General features: G+C 46.8%; 1 protein-coding gene across 12 annotated transcripts in view; it reads left to right on the forward strand.

Moving 5' to 3' along the window:
• Positions 1–20,569, forward strand: part of shot (dystonin-like protein short stop) — a 318,414-nt gene that overhangs the window by 204,604 nt on the left and 93,241 nt on the right. For 11 of the 12 annotated variants that reach the window (XR_012822837.1, XM_075669861.1, XM_075669859.1 and 8 more), the window contains 11 exons: positions 2,355–2,501; positions 5,384–5,602; positions 6,286–6,399; positions 7,493–7,576; positions 7,992–8,606; positions 9,168–9,362; positions 10,181–10,399; positions 17,930–18,142; positions 18,283–18,445; positions 19,061–19,162; positions 19,780–20,207. Coding sequence is in view for 11 of the 12 variants with exons in the window: in XM_075669861.1 (XP_075525976.1) it covers positions 2,355–2,501; positions 5,384–5,602; positions 6,286–6,399; positions 7,493–7,576; positions 7,992–8,606; positions 9,168–9,362; positions 10,181–10,399; positions 17,930–18,142; positions 18,283–18,445; positions 19,061–19,162; positions 19,780–20,207 (2,499 nt within the window). In the remaining variant the exon portion in view is untranslated. The remainder of the gene's footprint in view (positions 1–2,354; positions 2,502–5,383; positions 5,603–6,285; positions 6,400–7,492; positions 7,577–7,991; positions 8,607–9,167; positions 9,363–10,180; positions 10,400–17,929; positions 18,143–18,282; positions 18,446–19,060; positions 19,163–19,779; positions 20,208–20,569) is intronic. The other variant, XM_075669858.1, reaches the window with a different exon arrangement.

Raw genomic sequence — 20,569 nt, forward strand, 5'->3', positions numbered from 1 at the left:
GCTGTGCTGGCACCTTCGAAGTCATTACTTGAACCTCATTTCTGCGTCTTGGAGAAGCTGGCTTCTCCAATTTTCAAAACGAGTGCTGAAATTCATGATCCAACTTTTGCTTCTAGGGAGGTTGCAGTCTTGTCTCCAAAAACACGACAGATTCGATTCCATTCCATGCCATCTTTGCAATTTACTAGTTTTGCTGCAATTGGGATCCCACTGTATTCCAAGTATGATAATGTAACCACGACTGATCCCCTGCAGGAAAAGCACCTTGAACCTGGTCAGCTGGATGTAATTGGTTTGGCTGGCAATGGCACTGATCACAAATGCAAGGCAGCCATTGCAGACTCGTCTGGTATTGCTGTGAATGTTCCTTCCCCTAGCCAGGATGACCATCAGTACTCTGACAAGGCACAGCAGCCTTCCGCTACTGAAGTCATTGTAAAAGATACAAATGATGAAACTGCCAAAAATTTTGACTTGCCAGAGCCTACCAAAGCCGTTTGTAAAGTGGCTTTCCACACAGAGTACGACAGGGCAACACATGTCACCAAAGTTCAAACAAGTCCATCAACCCAGTTGGCTGGGCATGGCTGTGCTGGAAAGGCAACAAGACGTCAAATAAGAAACCCGAAGAAACCAGTACCCAACAACTGTAAGGATGACAGTGAGCAAGAATATCCTTTGGATTCTGTAGAAATGAGTCTTCAAGAGCACTCTGTGGTTGTTCATGTTGAAACAGCAAATGATGGCGTTGATGCGGTTAGAGTAGAAATTGCAGAAAATAGACCATATCAAGATGACTGGCAGCGAAGTGCGAGCTTTCATGGAGCTACATCAAGTGCTGTTGTTCATTTGCAGCAGAACTTTGGAGCAGGAAAAGCTGGTCATAAGGATTCCTCAAGTGTGCGGAAAAAGAGTTTGCTGCCATCCTCTTTGGTTGAACTAAGTCCGGGTTTTAATCATGGCAAGTCTAGCTTACAATTGTCTAGCGATGCATTGTCTCCTGAAACATGCATTTCCTCTTCATTGCCTAGCTTAGAGCTAATCTCTGCTGAAGCCAGATCAGGTACTGATCAGATGCCAGGCACCAAAAGAGAGATGCAGAACCCAACAGAGAAGCCACCTACCAGTAGTCAATCAACAAGGATCAAGTGCCACAGCATTTTGCAAGCACAGCCTCTTCACCCTCAGCCTGTAAACTTTGATACTGTCTTATCAGAAGGCAGCTTATGTCCAAAGACTGGCCAGGTTACTGATGAAGCATGCAGCACCACTTTTACATTGCTGGGTGCCTGTAAGCATGGCTTTCTGGACCAGAGCTCCTTCCTTGTGAAAGACACCTTGGGCAAGAGGCTTCTAAGCCTGCAAGATGCCATACAAGAGGGAATCCTGGACATGGAAACGGGGACAGTCCTAGCGGCCACAGAATGTGGGCATATCTCATTTGGGGATGCGCTTGCACGTCACATTTTTGTGACACCATGCAGTCCATTGTCACTGGCTGAAGCTCTTGAGTATGGTCTGTATCGACCGGCAGAGGGCTTGCTGTTGTGTCCCTGGACAGGCCATTGGTTGCCAGTCACTGAACAGCAACAGCTACCTTCCTGGATTGATCAAAGTGCAGAAGGCAGCTTGCCACTTACAGATTCAAAAGCTCGGGGCCTTGCAGACCCTCAGGCAAGCAGGCCGCTGGCGGACAGAAGCCGGACGGTTCTCTTCTACCCAACGCAAGACAGGGTAAGGGGGCTGGGATGTGGGCAGCACTGCACCTTGGTAAAAGCCACTGCACTCCATGTCACTTCCGTTTTTGCCTGCACTGACTAAATGAATATGCTCAGAAGGGCACACAAGAAAGGAGCCTGCTGCTTCACTGACCAGTATGATCCTCCTGCTCAGCACAGTCGGATTTGCCAAGCATGGGGTAGCACGGGCTTTAATCAAAGTACTTCCTGTGCTTGTGACAAAAGGGGTGCAGGCTGTACACAGCAGACGATTGCAGTGCTCAGCCAAGCTTTCCTGTCACGCCACTGTTCCAAGGCAACTTTGGCTTCGGGGGCTGGTCCAGCCATTGTGGGTTGAAATGAAGGCACTGTACTTGTGTCCCACAACTGACGACACCTCATCCCTGGTCTTGTTACTAACCATTCCAGCACTTGACTCATGTCTTCCACCGGGCCCTCAACAGGGTAAGGGAGATGGCTCTGCACTGTGGACAGTCATCGCACCCTTTTATATGGTCCAATCGGTTCCTGGGTTCAGCAGCTAACTCGTCCTCCCTCCCATCACATAACTTTTGTCACCACTGGGCTTTGGTTGGGGAGCTGCATGTAGTGATTTGATCTGCCTTCTTTTGCCAGGCGGCAGCGCAGGAGCGATGTAAGACCTGTGACGAAGAAATTGCCCAGCTGTCCCAGTGGATCGAAGACATTGAGCTGCGACTTGCCAACCTTGGTGCTGTCTCGGAGAACTTGGAGAGCTTGCGACAGCAGCTGGCAATTGCCAAGGTAATCATGGATAGTTCCCGCAGAAGCAAAAACAGATGAGCAGTCTTGTCCGGGCATTTTGACAGCGAGAACTTGTAGGGCATAGCTCAGATACAGGAGTCATGGTTACACTGTCATCCTCTTTCTTATCCTGCACATTGTGGCTGTAAAATTGCTTGATCTAAATCGACAAGCTTGGATTTGCCCACTGCTCTATCAGCTTGGATCACAGAACAGAAAATGCTTCAGAGTAGGAGGTCCTGCTAGTGACAATGTCACATGAGGAAAAGCTTGTATAAGGGTATGGAGGGGAGAATTTGTTAGAAAGCATACATCAAGCATAGAACACAAGGGGGCTCAGTTTGTCATTATTATTAAAGGCACTCGGAAACACCTTATGAACATATAAATAAAAGAAATGTTGCCAATCTGTTAACAAGGCTCCTTGAAGATGCGAGCCAAATATTATTGCATTGTATGCAGCAAGGAATTCACGATGTCCGGATAAAAGCAGTGAACATTCACTTTCTGTTGCTTCCACAATGCCGTCACATAGAAAGCAGCTGGCCGACCAAGGTCAATGGCCAATTCCGTGATTCTGAGAACATTCTCAGTAATATGTAATTGCTATCTTACAGGGACATAGAAATAGTTTCATTTTTGCACTGCACATAACTGTGCCTGCTGCACATTGCTTCCGAGATGGTAGTGGCGGGCTGCGCAGCACAGTCTACCACGGCTGCCACACCACAACGAGCCCTTTCGCCATCGGGACACTCGACTTTCAGCCCAGGCTTTGCCCTCTTGGCTTTCCGCTGTGTAGCTTGCAGTGCACTAGCCAAAACGAAAAGAGAGAGAAAGCCAGATATCAGTACGATAACTCCACTTACAGTTGAAGAATTAGAAAAATCTTTGCCATATTGGAGGACATACTTTAAGGCCATCCGATAATTAGAGAAGTGTTTCAGGGCCCCTTTAAATATTTGTAATGTAGTTGTGTTGCTTATGTACTTATCACATCGGAAGTGATTCTGGATAAGTAAACGAGAAGAAACGGGGTTAACCGAGGGGCCTGATTTTTAAATAGCATATCATAAGAAGCCAACAAACATTGACACCAAGGACAACATAGGACAACACGCATAATGCGAAGGCGTTAGATCGTTCCCCACCTGTGGCAAGTTGATTTTTCATCCACTTTCATTTCCACTTTCATCCACTTTGCATCCACTTTCATCCACTTTCAGTAGTTTCCCCTTTGTTGTCCTTGGTGTTAATGTTTGTTGGCTTATGATATGCTGGAAAAGTAAAACGATTCTTGAACCAGCCTGTTAGAATCAATCAATCAATCAATCAATCAATCAATAAAGGAAGTTTATTTTTTGCGCGATGTACAGCAAAAGAAAAAGGTGGTTGGAGAAAAAAGCTTCACTCTCGCAGCTTGACAAAGCTCCAGCAACCTGTACACAGCAGTGGTAGTGTGCAGAGAAGAAAAAAGAGAGAGAGAGAAAAAATATTCCTACACAATGTAGAGAAGTCGCAGAAAGATATAGTAAAAACCTAAGTAAGCATACATTATATTCCAGTGGCAATAGTTCATTATAAGCATTGATTTGGGCATATTGAATAAAGATGCACAAGGCTTGTGCTTCGCCATTGTAATAATAAGAGTAAAAGAAGAAATGCAGAAACTGCCAGAACTCAAACGTCATGCACAAAAGGGATACCAGAATACATAACACAAGGCTCCGATCACTCCATTGAAACAAACAAACGTGCAAGCAAAGAAACAAACATGAATCGCAGTAACAAAGTAACATCATAAACAATGTTTTTACAAGTTCCTACAAGGAAATATTTGAAATATTCTACAGCAGGAAAATTTTTTCAACAGTCGCATAAGTGCGCACGTTATAAAAAAGAAACAAAAAAAGTTAACTTCGTGCTGGTCAAGTCAATCACATGAAGAATTCAAAAATAGCTAATATATATGAATAGCTGAATACTGATGTATTCTTTCGATGTTGCAAAATATGTTTCCATTGTGACCACTTGTATTTTAACCCCCCTACGATAATGCCGTACAGGCGATGTAGGTATACCGAATAAATAAATAAATAGCTTTACGAGATAGGGTTAAAACGTCGATGCATCTTTGATCCATGTAATTTAGTGTTGAGGGTAATGTGTGCCGAATTTGTTCTGTTCCGTGGGTTGTGCATGAGAAAGGTATGTGCCATGGTGATCTATAGCGGAATGGATACACACTGTTAGGTTCTATAAGATTAGTGTGCTCTAGAAACGTAAAAAGCCTTCCCTGGATGGCGCTTTTGCAAATGCGCAAAAGGAAGAAAGTATCACATGTAAGGGTCGTCGCCATCTCTGATTTCATTGTGTTTGGTATAAAGTCATTTTCTACTCAGCGGTGGTCGCGATCGGGGTGGAACATTATCTTTACTGCCTAACATGTTACTGCCACATGGATCAGCATGGTGACTTAAAAAAAAGTATTACACGTGCTTCTATCTAGTGAAAAGTGAAATGCAAAAAGCCACCACAACATATTTCATTGCAGCATAGTAGTGCAGCTCACTACATTAGTGGCATCAGGGCAAAGAAGTGAATGGCCTGAATTCTTTACTATATTGAAGTTAAGCCCAAGTGAGAAAATGCTAAGCAGAGGAACTGAATATAATATGACCCTCCTACCTACAAGTACTTATGCAAGCTGTTTTCATATCTCTAAGTCCTTAGCTGTGGCTGCTGCACAGTGTTTCAAGTTGTGCCACGATTGTAACATGTGCTTTATATTTTAGATCTCCCAAAATTGTCCCAGGAATATAATTCATAGTTACATTGATATGTTGATTTATACACAATATCTTGGCCTTCCTGTTACGCAGTCCCTGCGTGAGGAGCTGGAGTTGAAGCAGCCGCGAGTGCTGTCGTTGTTCGACGAGGTCCGGCAACTGTCCTCCAACGAGCTGCTTTCGCGTGATGAAACTGATGCCCTGCAGCGGCCCCTGGCCCAATGTCGTGGACGGCTCGAGCTCTGCCAGGAGCGCAGTGAGCGCCTTGCACGACGCCTGACTGCCGCTCTCGAGGAGCTGCTCAAGTACACAGTATGTACTCAATCTCGGAGGAGTTCTGTGATGTTGAGGCTTGTACTGTTTTGGCTCTTTAAAAATGTGATTGTGCCTCCTGAAGTGGTCAACACAATTTCCACCTTGATTATTATTACTATTTTTTGAGTGTCATGCTCATTGTGCCACGTCCATGTTCTCTCATCTATAGAACAAAAGGCAGATTGGGTTTAGTATTAAGAAATAGTCACATTTAGAGATATTGCACTTGGCATGCATTTATGCAACCAGCATAAGTACACGTCACGAAAAGAACACTTCCTGTCAGCCTTATTCATGTTGCATTGTCCTTGAATGCCTGCGCTCACGAGATGCACACAAGAAATTTCAGACTAAGGAATTACTTTCACTGCGTTTTGACACCCTCCTGACGAATACTCATTGTCACAGCATTTTACAAAAGATGTTTAACAGAGAATGTGGCTCCCAGTCAAATAAATCAAACATTTAATGCTGCATCTGTGACCTATTTTGTTGGTGAACACTCATTATTTAAGCGGCCTGCAGAAAGACTATAGTTGTCAGATGGTTTTTATTACTCAGTAAAAGAAGAAGCGTGGCCATATTTTTCTAACCTGCTGGACTCTCTGTTATTAATTTAGCATGATTAACACACAGTCTGACAAAAATGGACGGCAAACAATGTCTGCTCTATTTTCCAGGGGGAGATGCAAGTCTTCAGGACATGGCTTGACAATGCCCGCAAGGTCTTGGCCAGGCATGAGGAACTGTTGGACGACATCCGGAATGTGGCTGACAATGCTGATCACTACAGAGTGAGTGCACCTCCAGGTTGCCCCATTCTGTTAGGCATCATGTAGCACATTATTTAGGGCTGTGGCGTGAACACAGTGTTGGCTTTATTTTGCCTCGCTAGCTATTATGGACTCTCCCCTGCCTTGAAACCATGGAGTAGTAGCAGTGGCGGTAGGGGTAGTAGCAGTAGTAGTAGTAGTAGTGGCAGTAGTGGCAGTAGGTAGCACAGGCTCTTGAACAAAGAAACCCAGCTTGTCTCAAGATTTGATGCAGGATTTTCTGTGTGTCAACCGAGAACAATGCCATGGAACTACTCTAGTCTAGACTCTCCAAATGTGTTGCTTAAGACCTAATAGCACTCTTGCGTTTCTGATGCCCACGCCACACTTTTTTAAAAAGGGCTGATGCTGCTGGTCTCATGTGCTTCCTCCTGTGCACTGAGTGCAAAACATGCAAACTGAGAAAAGGGGGACATCCTCAGGCTATTGGTTTCCTTGCGAGAAAGCAAACAATCTGGTCATTAACAGCTGTTGCTGTAAGTGCACTGCAATTTGCAAATGGATGGCGGGGATTGATGCTTACTAGTAATGCAGTTAAATGTGATGTTAAATGGTTAGATGTTAAGTGCTTAAATGTTCAACCTCGATTTCTGGACCTGCAGTGTGTTCCTTTGCCATTTTTGCCACTGCCAACCAGGTGAAGGATATTGTTTGTGAAAATTGAAATTGTTTTGTGCTGCTTGGTTTTCATACTTTCATAAATGACTTTTGGGCTTACATACATGCACAAAATTCCACATTTGGAGTTTATGCTTAGTTTCTAGGTTCACTAGTATTAGAAGTGGGCACAAATACACTTTTTAAAAGCTCCAGACTACAGAAATGAGCATCAGTTGCTCACTAGCAGCAAACGGTTGCCACACTATAAGGATGCAGCAATATAAATGCCAAAATGTGTAATTGTGCAAGCAAAAAATAAATAAAGGGGTAACATGCATTTATGGCATAGTTTTTCAGACCAAGTCTTTTCCCTGCAGGACACTTACAGATGGTCGTTCTTTCTTTCCTTTTTTTCCTTTTCTTTTCTTTTTCCCCCCTTGTTTCCTTCCCCCAGGCATTTTCTAGTGATGTGATTGCCCACCAAGCAGACCTTCGTTTCATCACCATGGCTGCCCAGCGGTTTGTGGATGAGTCTAAGGTGAGTATTCTGTTTTTGACACGGTCAATGGAATATCTGCAGAATTGTTTGATTGCCTTGGATGCTTGCTGTGTCTACAAGGTGCAGTTTGATGCAACGCAGAATTGAAATTTCAGCTAAGATCTGAACTGAAGCCAATTTTATGCATTGCCTTGCTTTACGTATCCTGAGACTGTGTGAGCTCTGTGCTCGGTATCATATGGTAGAAAACCAATTAATTAAACTTCACTTGAATGAACTATCAACAAACTTTTACAACGTAGCTCACAGTAGTGATCACATGTATGTATAGTTTACATGCACAAATTTCCCAACATTTTGTTGCTGTTCCTTGGAATTTATTTTTATTTCGCCATACAAGCAGCCCTCAGGAGTTTAACTTAGCTTATTGGTTTCTGTTGCATTTTTTTCCCAGGAATATCTCCGCATGCTGAATGACCACCGCACAAGCCTGCCACAAAGGCTGAGCCATTTGGAGCCCTCGGAGAGTGAGGTTCGCACTGAGGTGTCTCACGTGAGCACCGAATACCAAAACCTACTGAGCCGTGTAAACAAGCTCGGGGACCAGTTTTCGGGCCTGACAGAACGCAAGCGTGCCTACCATGAGGCCATGGAGAGGGCCACAGCTTGGCTAAATGAAGCACAGCGCAGTGCCAAGCGGCTGCTTGAGGAGCCGACGGCAGCTGAGCCACCCGCAATCCAGGAGCAACTGGAACGTGTGCGGGCCTTCCACCTTGAGGCAGTCGGCCAGGGGCGGCTGATCGAGACGGCGAAGCAGGCAGCGCAGGCGCTGCCACCGTCTGGTGGACCTGCCGTTGAGGAGGCTGTGCGCAACCTGGAGGAGGTGTACCAGCAGATGCTGTCGCTTGTGGGCGAGCGTAGCAAACAGCTGCAGACTGCACTTGTGCAGTCGCAGGACATTGCAGACGGCCTGGACCGAGTGCTGCGACTGCTTGACGAGCTCGAGGCCACCCAGCGTGGCCAGAGCGCCAAGCTTGCCAGTTTGATGAGGGATCGTCTTGATGAGCAGGTGAGGAGTGCCATTGAGGTTGTCAGTCACACCAAAGGCAGCCATTAGTCAATTGCCGACTGATAGTTACATTGCATATGAAAATAAATAAAGATATGTGTCTGACATAAACTTACGAGAGAGGCAGTTTATCGTCTAGAAACTATACTCGAGCTATGACATATGCCATAGCCCATGTATAGGAGAGTTTTGTAATAACTTGTGTCCTCTGGGATGTTATTGGGTTCTATGGTGACAGTCTGCTGTGCAAGGCAGAACCATATGACCAAGTATAAGATCAGTGTCACAAGCTACTACAGTATCACAAACGTTGTGATACTGTAGCAGCAGTATTAGAGCCACCATTATGCAAAGGTCTCATACATATTGTGACAGGGATGACACACATGTTAAACATATGGAAGAATTTATTTACACGTTATGTATAGGTTTATGGCTGAACAGCAGCTTGCAGGTCATTCTCGGTGCATTTTATTCATTGTACTGCAAGGAATTGGTGTACCATCGTTGCATTTATGCACAAGGGCTCTGTAACATAATCTATTGCTTTTCAATTTCCAGATTCATGAACACCGTGTGCTGCGGTCAGAAATCGATGGTCAGCGTCCATTTATAGATGCTCTCAATGCTTCAGCACGGGAGCTGCCTGGCAATGCTCGCTTGGCCAAGAAAGTGGAGGCCAAGCTCAAAGACATCAATAGCCGCTACGAGAAAGTACTTGACAAGTCGTCAAGGAGGGGTGAATTACTTGACGAGGCAAGTGAACCAACTTGTTTCTGGCAGTTACACATTCAAAACCTGCTGGACACATTGAGCTCGTAACAAAGGCTTCTTGCTGTATCATACTAAGGGTGAGGTATAGAGGAAGGACAAATTCAGCTCCTGTTTTATATCTTCTTGAGCTTTGCTGACACATTCTGTTAATACTGTTGCTTGTATTTTGATCAATAGCTCTCTAGGTTCCTGCACAGTATGTTTTGAGAAGTGTGTTGGAGAGGGGAAAGCAGGTGAACTAACCTTTTGTTTGATGCATGCATAGATTATAGCTTATGTACTCATAGTCAACAATTCTACAAAATAAATTTGCATATTCATGTGACATACGGGACTCCTTATTTGGAGGGCCTCCTAACATAAAACTCTTCACCATGACCTGTGCCATCTGCTGATGCCTCTGGCATTGCCCGAGTCCCAGCTGATGGTTTTGGTTTCTTGCCTGGTGCCATGCTTTCAAAGAACCTGTCCAGTGTTATGGCTTTCTGTAACAAACGAGGTAGAGAATGCATAGCAGTAGTTCGTGAATGTGTGCAAAACTGCAGCGCATAAGCATGTCCTCTCCTATCACTGTGAATTTGCATGCACTTAAAAGGCACTGAAATTTTTTTTATTTAGACCTTTATTTCAAAGAGGTTGTTTTATGTTTTGTGGTGGCTCTTGGATATGGTATAAACTGTATGCATAGTGTTGACAGCCTTGATGGTCCATTACTTAGGATAAAAAATTGTGCTGAGGCATTGCCACTTGCCCGTGAAGCTTGCCCTTTTCACAAGGCAGTGTGTGCATGTGCTGCGCAGGTGTCAAGCTGCCTGGACCAATTCACTGGCATGGCGAACCGCTTTGAAGAGTGGCTTGCCAGTGTGTTGCAAGCCGTGGAGGGTGAAGAGCAGCCACGCCTTGAGCACGCCATGAATCAGCGTAACCTGCGCAAGGACGAGTTCGAGGACTTGCTGCGTGCAGGACGTGCCTTGTGTGCCAAACGCGATGTTACCGATACTGGGCCTGTGCGTGACAAGGTATGCACTTAACTTGTTTCCTTTTTACACTAAACAGCACTCAGTGCAAATCTTGTCCACTTTCTGCCCGTGCCTCAAATCTTTTCATTCTCACCAAGCAGCCCTTGCCTCACATCCAACCCTCTTTACTGAAAGGGGTACTGATATGATATTTCTGGCTATTCATTTCTTGCGTTAAATGAAAGTCCTTCAAGAAGCGACAGGACACACACAAACATAAAAGAAAGCATCAAACCATTTGCCGCCGCTCATATGGCGCCGCCTAGGCGGCATGGTGCGCTAGAACTTCAGAGAGATAAAGCTAGAAGTAATGCAATCAGAAGGCGACCATAACCACATAGCCAGTTGGCTGAGCGAGGTAAAAGTCCTCAAGTGCCTGCGTTGTAATCCGTCAATTCACCGCAAAGATGGCGGCGAGCGCTCAATGCCTCTTTTTGTTGTCTGCTAGCCAGAGAACTTCCAGAGAGCAGCCAGACCAAAATCATCCTGGCTTGTTCTGGAGCCAGAACCGTCCAGCAAGAGTAACGCGTGACAGAAGTTGGCAGAGCAATCTGAGAAAAACGAAGGCGCTCTAGTTGGCTCTGGCAGGCTCTGGCAGCCCACGGCAGCTAGAAGTGGAAAATCGAAGAGGCCCACTAAAATATATGTTGTAATTATCGTATTTACTCGAACCTAACACGCATATTTTTACTGATAAAATGGGGCCAAAAATTGCGTGCACGTTAGAATTAAATACGACCCTAAACCTGCGTTATCATATCGCCATCGGAATTTCAGAATGGCTGCCTCGTACGCACATTGAGTCTATCTGCTGTAGCTTCCTCCATGTGCTGCACTATGTGTGCTTAGGCAATGCTTCCTTTGGCTTAGGTTAGTGCACCGTCCGTCTTCCCGTTTTCTGCATTTGCTCTATCAGCATGGAAGTGCCGACTGCAAAGACATGCCAAGTTCATCACGATACCGCAATTAAAAGGAAAGCAATCACGTGTGCGGAGACGGACGGAAATCAGGCAGAATCACGGGTGTTCGGAGTTCCCGAAACTTGCGTACGGGACTGGCGCAAACAGGAGAGGTGTTCTACACCTGTGGCTGGTACGCAAGTGTTATGTTGTTTGGGTTTGTTGTGTAGGGTTTCAAAGATGCGACGGCACGAAGCCGCGAGTGACAGACTCCATTTCTTGAGAACAACTCTGGCGGCCACGACTGGCCTAGCCTTTATTAAAAAATGTCGGATTTGTAGGGGGCGCCAGGAGATACATAACACGCCCCTTTTTGAGTGACGATTACAACAATAAAACACTCACTTCATGACGTTCAGTTCTGAAATCTGGCCGGTGGCCGTATGGCTCTTCCAGCCCTTGTCACGTATGTCGACGCATGTCTTGCTTCTTCAGGATAGTTGTGAGGCATAGCATCGTTGGCACTTGTTGGCCCCGATTCATCCAGGGTGTAGTCTTCTGCTGTACGAGTGGCTTCACGGACCACCTGAGTGCGTGGCCTTAGGTGCGCACGGTTACGCACATAAATTGCTCCACTTGTAGTTTGCACTGTGTAGCGCCTTGGTTGAGGACCAACCTGTGTGACGACTGCTTTTTTCCAGTCATTCTTGTGCCTCACCCATACAAGTTGATGTTTCTTCAGAGGTGCAAGTATGCGAGTGTGGTTGTCTCCATATCTGTGCTGTGCACTCTGTCTGCGTTTGAGGAGCTTCAGATGTGCATCTGTGGGGTAGCGTGGTTTCAGATTATGGGGCAAGGTCGGTATGAACGTTCTCAATTTCCTGCCCATTAGCAACTCTGCTGGGGAAGATGCTCCAATGGTTGGGGTGGCATGGTAGTTGAGGAGAACCAAAGACAGATCTTTGCCATCGCTGTGCGACTTGATCAGCATTGACTTAACAGTCTGTATTCTCTCGACCTGCCCATTGGACCTCGGGTAGTGGGGTGATGACGGTTCATGAGCAATATCCCATTCTTGCAGGAATGCTCTGAATGCCTGCGATAAGCACATTGGGGAGTCCAAACCGTGAAAAGATGTCCTTCAGGACCAAAATAACTGAAGTTGACGTAGTGGTTTCCATACATTTCACTTCAACATACTTTGAAAAGTAGTCAACAACAAGGATATATGTATTGCCTTGACAGCGAAAGAAATCAAAGGCCAACTTTTCCCGTGGTCGTGCTGGCAGATCTCTGTCAAGCAATGGTTGCTGAGGGTTTGCCTTCTGGATGGATTGGCAGGTGTCGCAGCTTGAGACAAGGGTGGCAGTGTCCTTGTTGAGTGTGGGCCAATAAACACTCTGGCTTGCTAGTCTTTTACAAGCCACTATACCACAATGTGCCTGATGGAGTTTCTCAAGAACATCAGCCTGGAGAACTGCTGGAATGACAAGCCATTGACCACAGCAAATGAAGCCGTCTGTGATATACAGTTCACTTCTTATGTGAAAGTATGGTCTTGCCATAGGATGAACATCACTAGGGCGATCAGGCCATCCTTGTTGAATGTACTTGGTTAGTTGTTGCAATACTGGATCCCGACTTGTTGCTTCCTGGATCTGGTTGAGCTTGATGGGCGACGCTTGAACCAGACTGGACACCAACAGTCCTGGATCACTGTCTGCAGTTTCCATCTTGGATTCGGGGTTTGGGGATCTTGACAAGGCATCAGCCACAGTTAGCTGTTTCCCCAGTACACACACTAGTTTAGTGCTATAGCACTGTAGCCGGAGCAAAAGTCTTTGCAGTCTTGGTGACATTTTTGTTAGATCCTTTGTCTGCAGTCCAACAAGAGGTTTGTGGTCTGTTTCCACTGTTACAGAGCGTCCAAAAGTGTAATAGTGGAACCACTCGCATGCGAACACCACAGCTAGAAGTTCTTTCTCTATTTGAGCATAATGTTGTTGGGGAAGTGTAAGGGCTGCAGAAGCATATGCAATTGGTCTGCCTTCCTGCAAGAGAACCGATTCCAGGCCGTATGAGCTGGCATCTGTTGAAATTGTGATCGGCTTGGATGGGTCAAAATAATGCAACACAGGCGCCATTGTGAGCTTCTGTTTGATGACCTTGAAAGTCTCTGTGTGCTGGCTTGTCCAGTGCCACGCTACATCTGCCTTGAGAAGCTCACGCAGAAGACTGGTAGTTGCTGAAAAATTAGGGATGAACTTCGTGAGATATGTCACCATTCCTAAGGATCTTTGCAGTTCTGACTTGTTTGATGGAAGTGACATGGCCTCAATTGATCTGACCTTGTCAGGGTCTGGGGATAGCCCATCTGAGGAGAGCTGGTGACCCAGATATTTTATGGCTGAAAGTCCTAACTTCAGTTTTGATTTGTTAAGCTTCAGGTTGTTATGTCTAGCTATGGTCAGAACAGTTCTGAGATGGGCTTTGTGTTCTTCTGGAGTCCTTGAGGCAACCAGTATCTCATCAAAATACGGCTTCACAGTGGCCTGCCCTTCAAATACCTTGTCAATGGCCTGCTGGAACAGCTCGGGGGCTGTCGCAAGCCCAAATGGTACTCTAAGAAAACGGTAACGGCCCCATGGTGTTGCGAATGTGCAAAGCCGTGAACTTGGTTGATCCAAAGTCAGTTGCCAGAAAGCACTCTTCACATCAAGGACAGAGAAGACTGTTGAGCTATTCAGGCTTTCAAAAAGCTCTTCTGGTACTGGTATGCGGTAGTGTTGCCTTTTTATTGCTGCATTGAGGTTCCGTGGATCCAGGCACAAACGAACAGTTCCGTCTTTTTTGGTTATCACCACTATGGGATGGACCCATTCACTATGTTCTGACTCTCGCATGATTACGCCATTCCTCTCCATGCGCTTCAACTCTGCTTTGACCTTATCCTCGAGTGCACTAGGTACTCTACGAGGAGCACAAACTGTCGGCACTGCACCTTCACGCAGCTGGATGCTATAACGTCCCGGAAGCTGGCCGATTCCTTCAAATATGTCAGGGAAATCATTCAGTACTTTCTGAAACTGTTCTTGCAACACTGTGTCAGTGGACTTTGTCGTTGCTTGAAGGGTCTTGACACGGGAAAGCAAGTGCAGAGTTGTGCATGCAGCGGCCCCTAGTATCGGCTTGAGGGGCTCCTTCACCAGAAGAAATCTCAGACAGCACTCCCTGTTGTTTACTGCACAAGACAGTTCACATTCACTGTCTATTGGAAGCTGGTGGCCACTGTACATAGTCACTTTAGCTGTGGTTGGTTTGGTTGCTGGTCTGCACGGCCACTGCTTGAACATATGTTCTGAAATTATGTTGACGTCCAAACCGGTGTCTAACTTGAATGTTACCTCGTGTCCATTAACACTGACACTTTCGCTCCAGTCTGTTGCGTCGGCATTGACACTGCACGTAGTCAAACAGCCCAGGTATAATTCCTCCTGCGAGTCTTGTTGTGGATGTTCATGAAGCAGTCCGACTCGCGGTCGATGCGCTGCTGTCTGCCGACGTGGCTGCTTGCACAGGTGCGCGAAATGGCCAAGTTTGTCGCAGTTGTAACAGTTTTTGCCAAAAGCTGGGCACTGTTGTGGGGGGTGCGAAGTTCCGCAGCGAATACATTTACGATTAGACCTTTGGGACGAGCGATGAGGCTGCTGAGGCTTGTTGATACCTAGCGGACGACCAGTTGTCTTCGTGGGTTTCCGATTATACATGTGAACGGCATTCACTTCTGGCTGCTGATCACTGGTTCCGATCTCTTGCACATGTTTCTTTGATATTTCCGCTGCCTTGCACGCTGAGACGATTTTTTCCAGAGTGAGGTCGCGCTCCCGAAAGAGCCGTTCGCGGAGAGCTCCATCGCGGATTCCAAGCACCACGCGATCGCCGATGAGTCTGTCGCACTTGTCACCGAAGTCGCATTTCTGCGCCTGTCGGCGAAGGTCAGTAACAAAATCGTCAATTGACTGACCTGGCTTTTGTACCATCGAGTTGAGCACCGCCGCTGCTTGTATGACGTTCTTGTACGGGCGATACAACTCGTCAAACTTGTCAAGTATGTATTTCACTGGGTCTGTATCTTCGTTTCCAGCAGCAGGGTCTGGAGGGAACGTCTGTGCGATGCGACAAGCATGCGGGCCAAGTACGTGAAGCAACAATGCCTTTCGCACTGATTTAGGCTTAGTGTTCTACTCACAAGCCAGTTCATATATGGTGAATGCTTCCCGCCATTCTTCCCATGCGGTCTGAGGAGTGTCCCCAGGTTTGGAGTGAGCCGGGGGCTGGATGAAAACGTTGGCCATTTTGTTGATTTCAGGTGGTGCGGGGACGATCTGCTTACACTTCTGACACCATGTTATGTTTGGGTTTTTTGCGTAGGGTTTCAAAGATGCAACGGCACGTAGCCGCGAGTGACAGACTCCATTTCTTGAGAACAACTCTGGTGGCCACGACTGGCCTAGCCTTTATTAAAAAATGTCGGATTTGTAGGGGGCGCCAGGAGATACATAACAGTACGGTGCGGCTGCGCGGCCCCTATCTTGAAAGCGATCAGCAACAGAAACTAGAGTCTACGTATATAGGCGCACCGCGCTGTGTTCTCGTCGCTTAGTTCGCGTTGAAGCGAGAGGCCGCACAAAGGCCAATTGCCTTGCTCCTGCTACCGTACTTCTTTGCTCCAGCATTTTGGTAACGAGTTTCCGTGTTCATGAGTGAGGCGTATTCACGTTTGCTTGTGCGTATGTGACACCATGCTTGTTAATATCGCTAGTAAGTGAATGTTTAAAAGTTCATGTGGCTGATAAAACTGCTATCCTTACTTTTTGTATAGCTGTCTACTAATTTGCTATCGTAATCAATGCTTTGCCTTTCGGGCGAACTGCAGCGTTTTTGTTTATCACAGCTTTACTGCATTCGGAGTAAATCTTTGTTTTTCACAAATGAGGGAAAGTTATATTTCTGTATGAAAGAATGAGGTGCGCAGTACTGTAAAGGACTTTTTTTAGGTCACAGAAACGGGTGCACGTTACTATCAAGAGTGGTTTTTCTCCCCCCGTTTTTATGTATTCGTTAATTTCTTTTTGTTGCAGAAAACAGGTGCACGTTACAATCGAGGGTGCGTTAGAATCGAGTAAATACGGTACATTATGATTCAGCACTTGGGTAGTAGTCCATATTAGAGGAACCGCCGCTCGACTAACTTTCAGAAGAGCAACCGGCATGTGCGATTCATCGAACCGTGTACAGTCGCCGACCGTTTATTGATGCTTATCACAGTAGGTTTAGCGGCAATACAATGTGGCCTGTGACGACCCGGGTGGCGGGTGGAGATTTACTGGTACCGGAAGAGACTGTGTACGCTGCCATTTTCATGTGAGATGGGTGGCTATATGCTGTTCTTTATTACGCACGTCTCGTGCCTTTTCTTGTTCACATGGGACCTAGCGGCCGTAAAATGTATACAATCGCAGTACGCTGGAGAGAACGGTGGCGTGTTTTGGTTATCGCATGTGCTACGCTTCTGATGGCACCACATGCTGTGAAACGGATAGGCGAAGAGGCTTATTGTAGTATGATGGGCAATGATAGCTGTGATTGCTGCATGCGACAATCCAGGAGAAGATTTGCTGGTACCAAAATGAGAAACTGAGTGTGTGCCGTGTTTTCATATGAGACGATCAGGCAAGCATTGCGATGTAGCCGCTGCGGCGGGCAGCTATATACTGTTCTCGATCGCGTGCACGTCGCACATTTTTTTGTTTACACGGAATCTAGCACCCGGAAAATGTGTCATATTATTGCAGTTTGGCGATGTACTGAACGTTGGTGCCAAAAAATAGTGCTTTCTGGGAACGTATAAACCGGTGAAAAATGCGCTTAACTCTATTGGGTCATTTTTTGTGTTCTTGATTGGGTACATTGGCGCTAGGAAAATGTGCGTAATAGGAACATATCAACAACATATCACCAGTAATATCACCAGTAAGGATCAAAGCTTCCTGTGTGACATGTGTGCAGGTTTGTTAAGCACTAAAGCACTTGCTGTCTGCATTGCTCTGAGTGCATTAGGTTCCTGAGACTTCTCTTATGTAATGGAAAAATAGGAAGGCTCTTTACCTTATGTACCCTGTCATGATTTGTCTCAATTATATTGTTACGGAAGTATGTACTTCTTGAAGTCCAAGCCCAGACTGTCCAGGAGATCTCGGCGGCCCTCGAAAGGCAACAACTGAGTGAAACCGGAGGGAGGCTGCCACCCTAAAAGAAAGGCAGACGCGGTCGACCAAAGGGAGTAGTGCGGCCGCAGCCGAAGTAGAGGCGCCACACGCCGCGAAGACGTCATGGCCGCGTCACAGTGACGCCTCCCTAACAGGGGCAGGCTAACCGTTCTGCAGGCATTCATAACAAAGTTTCTTCACTCACTCACTCACTTCTTGAAGTGGATTCTGGAATACTGCAGCTGCCATATTCATTTATGAAAGGTCTTCAACTGCATTATCTAAAATGCAAAGAATCGCTGCTTGGCGAAATGAAACCTACTTTTGGTATTCAATTCATTCTTGCAATGCTGCGCGTGTAGGTGAAGCAGCTGGAGCAACAATGGAAAGAACTCGGTGAAGTGCTGTCTGAGCGGGAGAGGCAGGGACGGCAACGTGCTGAGCAAGGGGCAGCATACGAGACACTGCGACAGCAAGTGTTGATGTGGCTGCAGACAACTGAGGGACGCCTCGACACCCTTGGTTCTCTGGCCCTGGACCGAGACATCTTACGCCGACAGGCTGCTGAGATCAAGGTGCGTACTTCTGTTGTCTAGCAATTCATGCCATCTAAACCCTTTGACAAAATTCTTTTTGTCCCTGGTTTCGCTCCTGGTGGATGGAAAGTTAGGAGGATGAAACGCCTACATTTTGGTTGGTGTTGCAACTTGTGCAGCCTCTGGTGAAGGAGCATGCTGAGTACGCTTCCACCATGGACCGTGTCAACGAGTTGGGTCGCAGCTATGACGCGCTGCGGGTGGACAGCCGCTCACGCCCGCCTGCCCGTAAGGGAGGCAGCCCCCACAAGGAACCCTATGCCAATGGCAGCAGCACTCACGGTGGGTCATTGCTCCCCTGCTGAAGTCTGTAGCCAGTAGCTGCTACAGAACCTCGAGGCAATACCCTGTGGCTTTGCTGGCTGTTTCGTGGAATTCTAAGCATGCATAGTGCAAGAGGAAGGAATCTTATGTTTTTGTACCTTAGTACTTAGGCTACATCTAATATAGCTCTCCTTTCCTATACTGGTAGACGAGTTCGCAGCTTGTGAAAATAAGGGGATAAATGAGGGATGTTATGGTTAGGGGTAGCTATTGTGCAACTTGACATGGCTGCTGTTAGTGTCTGTGAAATAACATGACTTTTGTTAATGAATTGGTAGATTCCTGTGCACAAGTCCCAGTGGTCGTAATGTTCAGCTGCACACAGCCCACTGCATGCAATGGTTTCAACATGATGGCACTGCATTCTATAGCACATGCTTGCCCTTAGCCTTTCTGCTGAAATTACAACGAAGTTGTTTCTGTCGTGGCTTAGCCTGTGCAAGACATTCGGCGCTCTGAAAATTGTTTATTTTTCTCAGCATAATGGGACTTGCCTCTTGGGCTCCCATGTGCTGGTTCCCTCTGGAAGCTAACCTCTTCTGTCTCCCTGCTAACCCGCATGCACCCTGATAGAGTCATCACCCGAAGGAAGGGCACTGCAGAGTCCACAGTCCAGTGCCTCCAGTGGTTTTAGCAGTAGGCACAGCTCGATCGACCAGTTTGGGCCCCTCGAGGGTGAGTGTGATGGGACCTAGGGTGGCTTATGTGCCAAGCACCACTTGCTTGAGACAGTGGGACTGTGGAGGGTTGTCTGCGACTGTCATCATGAGTGCCTACGACCACACCACTGTTTGGTTTAATTCGCCAGAGAATTGTTACATGTAATATGTATGAACACAGGTCCTTGTGGCAACATTTAGAAATGTGCTGCAGGAGCAGAACGATTTAGGGACCACAGCTGATTGTCCCTGCACTGCACTGTGCAGCCACAATATCTGCATGAGCACTCTCAGCTGACAAACTAATGATGCGGTTTCTCTCTTTTCCTGCCCCACTTCTCTATGCCATTAAGAGTACAAGCAAGCACATTACACACTTGGTCTAAGTACTACTGACTGGGTTCATTTGTCTCCATCTGTATCTTGATTCATCTGACATTCTAATGCTGTTAACCCTATTTTCTTTTTTGCTATTCACTTTAGCTAGCCTGAAAATTATGTGAAGTAGCAACGGTCATGGCCTTGTGTTGACTAGTCGCAGCTAGTAGCCGCCTGGTTCTGTCTCAATGTGGTGCTGGTCGCATGCTGTGCCTTGACCCATCTCGCCTCGTCTCTCTTCACTCTTTGGCCCAGACCTGAGCCCCGTGCAGCAGCAGCTTTCCGAGATGAACCATCGTTACCACCTGCTCGGTGTGCGCCTCTCAGACCGGCAGCAGGAGGCGGATTCGCTATCTGAGGAGCTGCGGACATGCACTGAGGCCATTCGCACGCTGCTAACCTTTGTCAAGAGCCGTAGCGTGCCCCGTGACTTGCCGACAAGCCAGGAGCTGGCACACCAGCAGCTGTCGCAGCTGCGCGAGCTGCAGACAGAGCTTCAGGAGAAGCAACTTGAGGTGGACCGGGCACGCCTTCAGGCCCAGGAACTACTGCGGCGCCGACCGCAGGCGCCCGGAGCCGACGCCCTTCAGGCGCAGCTGGACGACCTACTCAGCCGGTGGCAAGGGCTGCAGGGGGCACTGCGCTCGCGCCTCCTCCTGATACAGTTGCTGAAGGAGTTCCAGGTTGGTTGGCACACACAGCTGGCACGACAGCAGGGGCTTGTTGGCATCACATCTGAACAAATTGTTGCTGCCACAACTGTTTTTTTGCAGGCAGAGGGCTAATGGGCATCTTCATACACACAAAGTGGTGTATACATGGCTAATAGAACAGGGAACATATGAATTTGCATTTAAGGGGCTCTAAATGTCTCAGCATCTGGGCTGACACTAAAGTGTTTGACAAAATGAAATTTTCTTGAGGACAACTATGTGACATCACATGTTGTGACGTTCAAGTTTATCTGTTGCAAGTAATTGTTGCTTAAAAACAGTCAGTGTCCCTTCCATATTGTTTGTAAATGGGTGTAGTTACAGCAATTCAA

Source organism: Dermacentor variabilis, chromosome 9 (genome assembly GCF_050947875.1).
Source record: "Dermacentor variabilis isolate Ectoservices chromosome 9, ASM5094787v1, whole genome shotgun sequence".
NCBI classification, from domain to species: Eukaryota; Metazoa; Arthropoda; class Arachnida; order Ixodida; family Ixodidae; genus Dermacentor; species Dermacentor variabilis.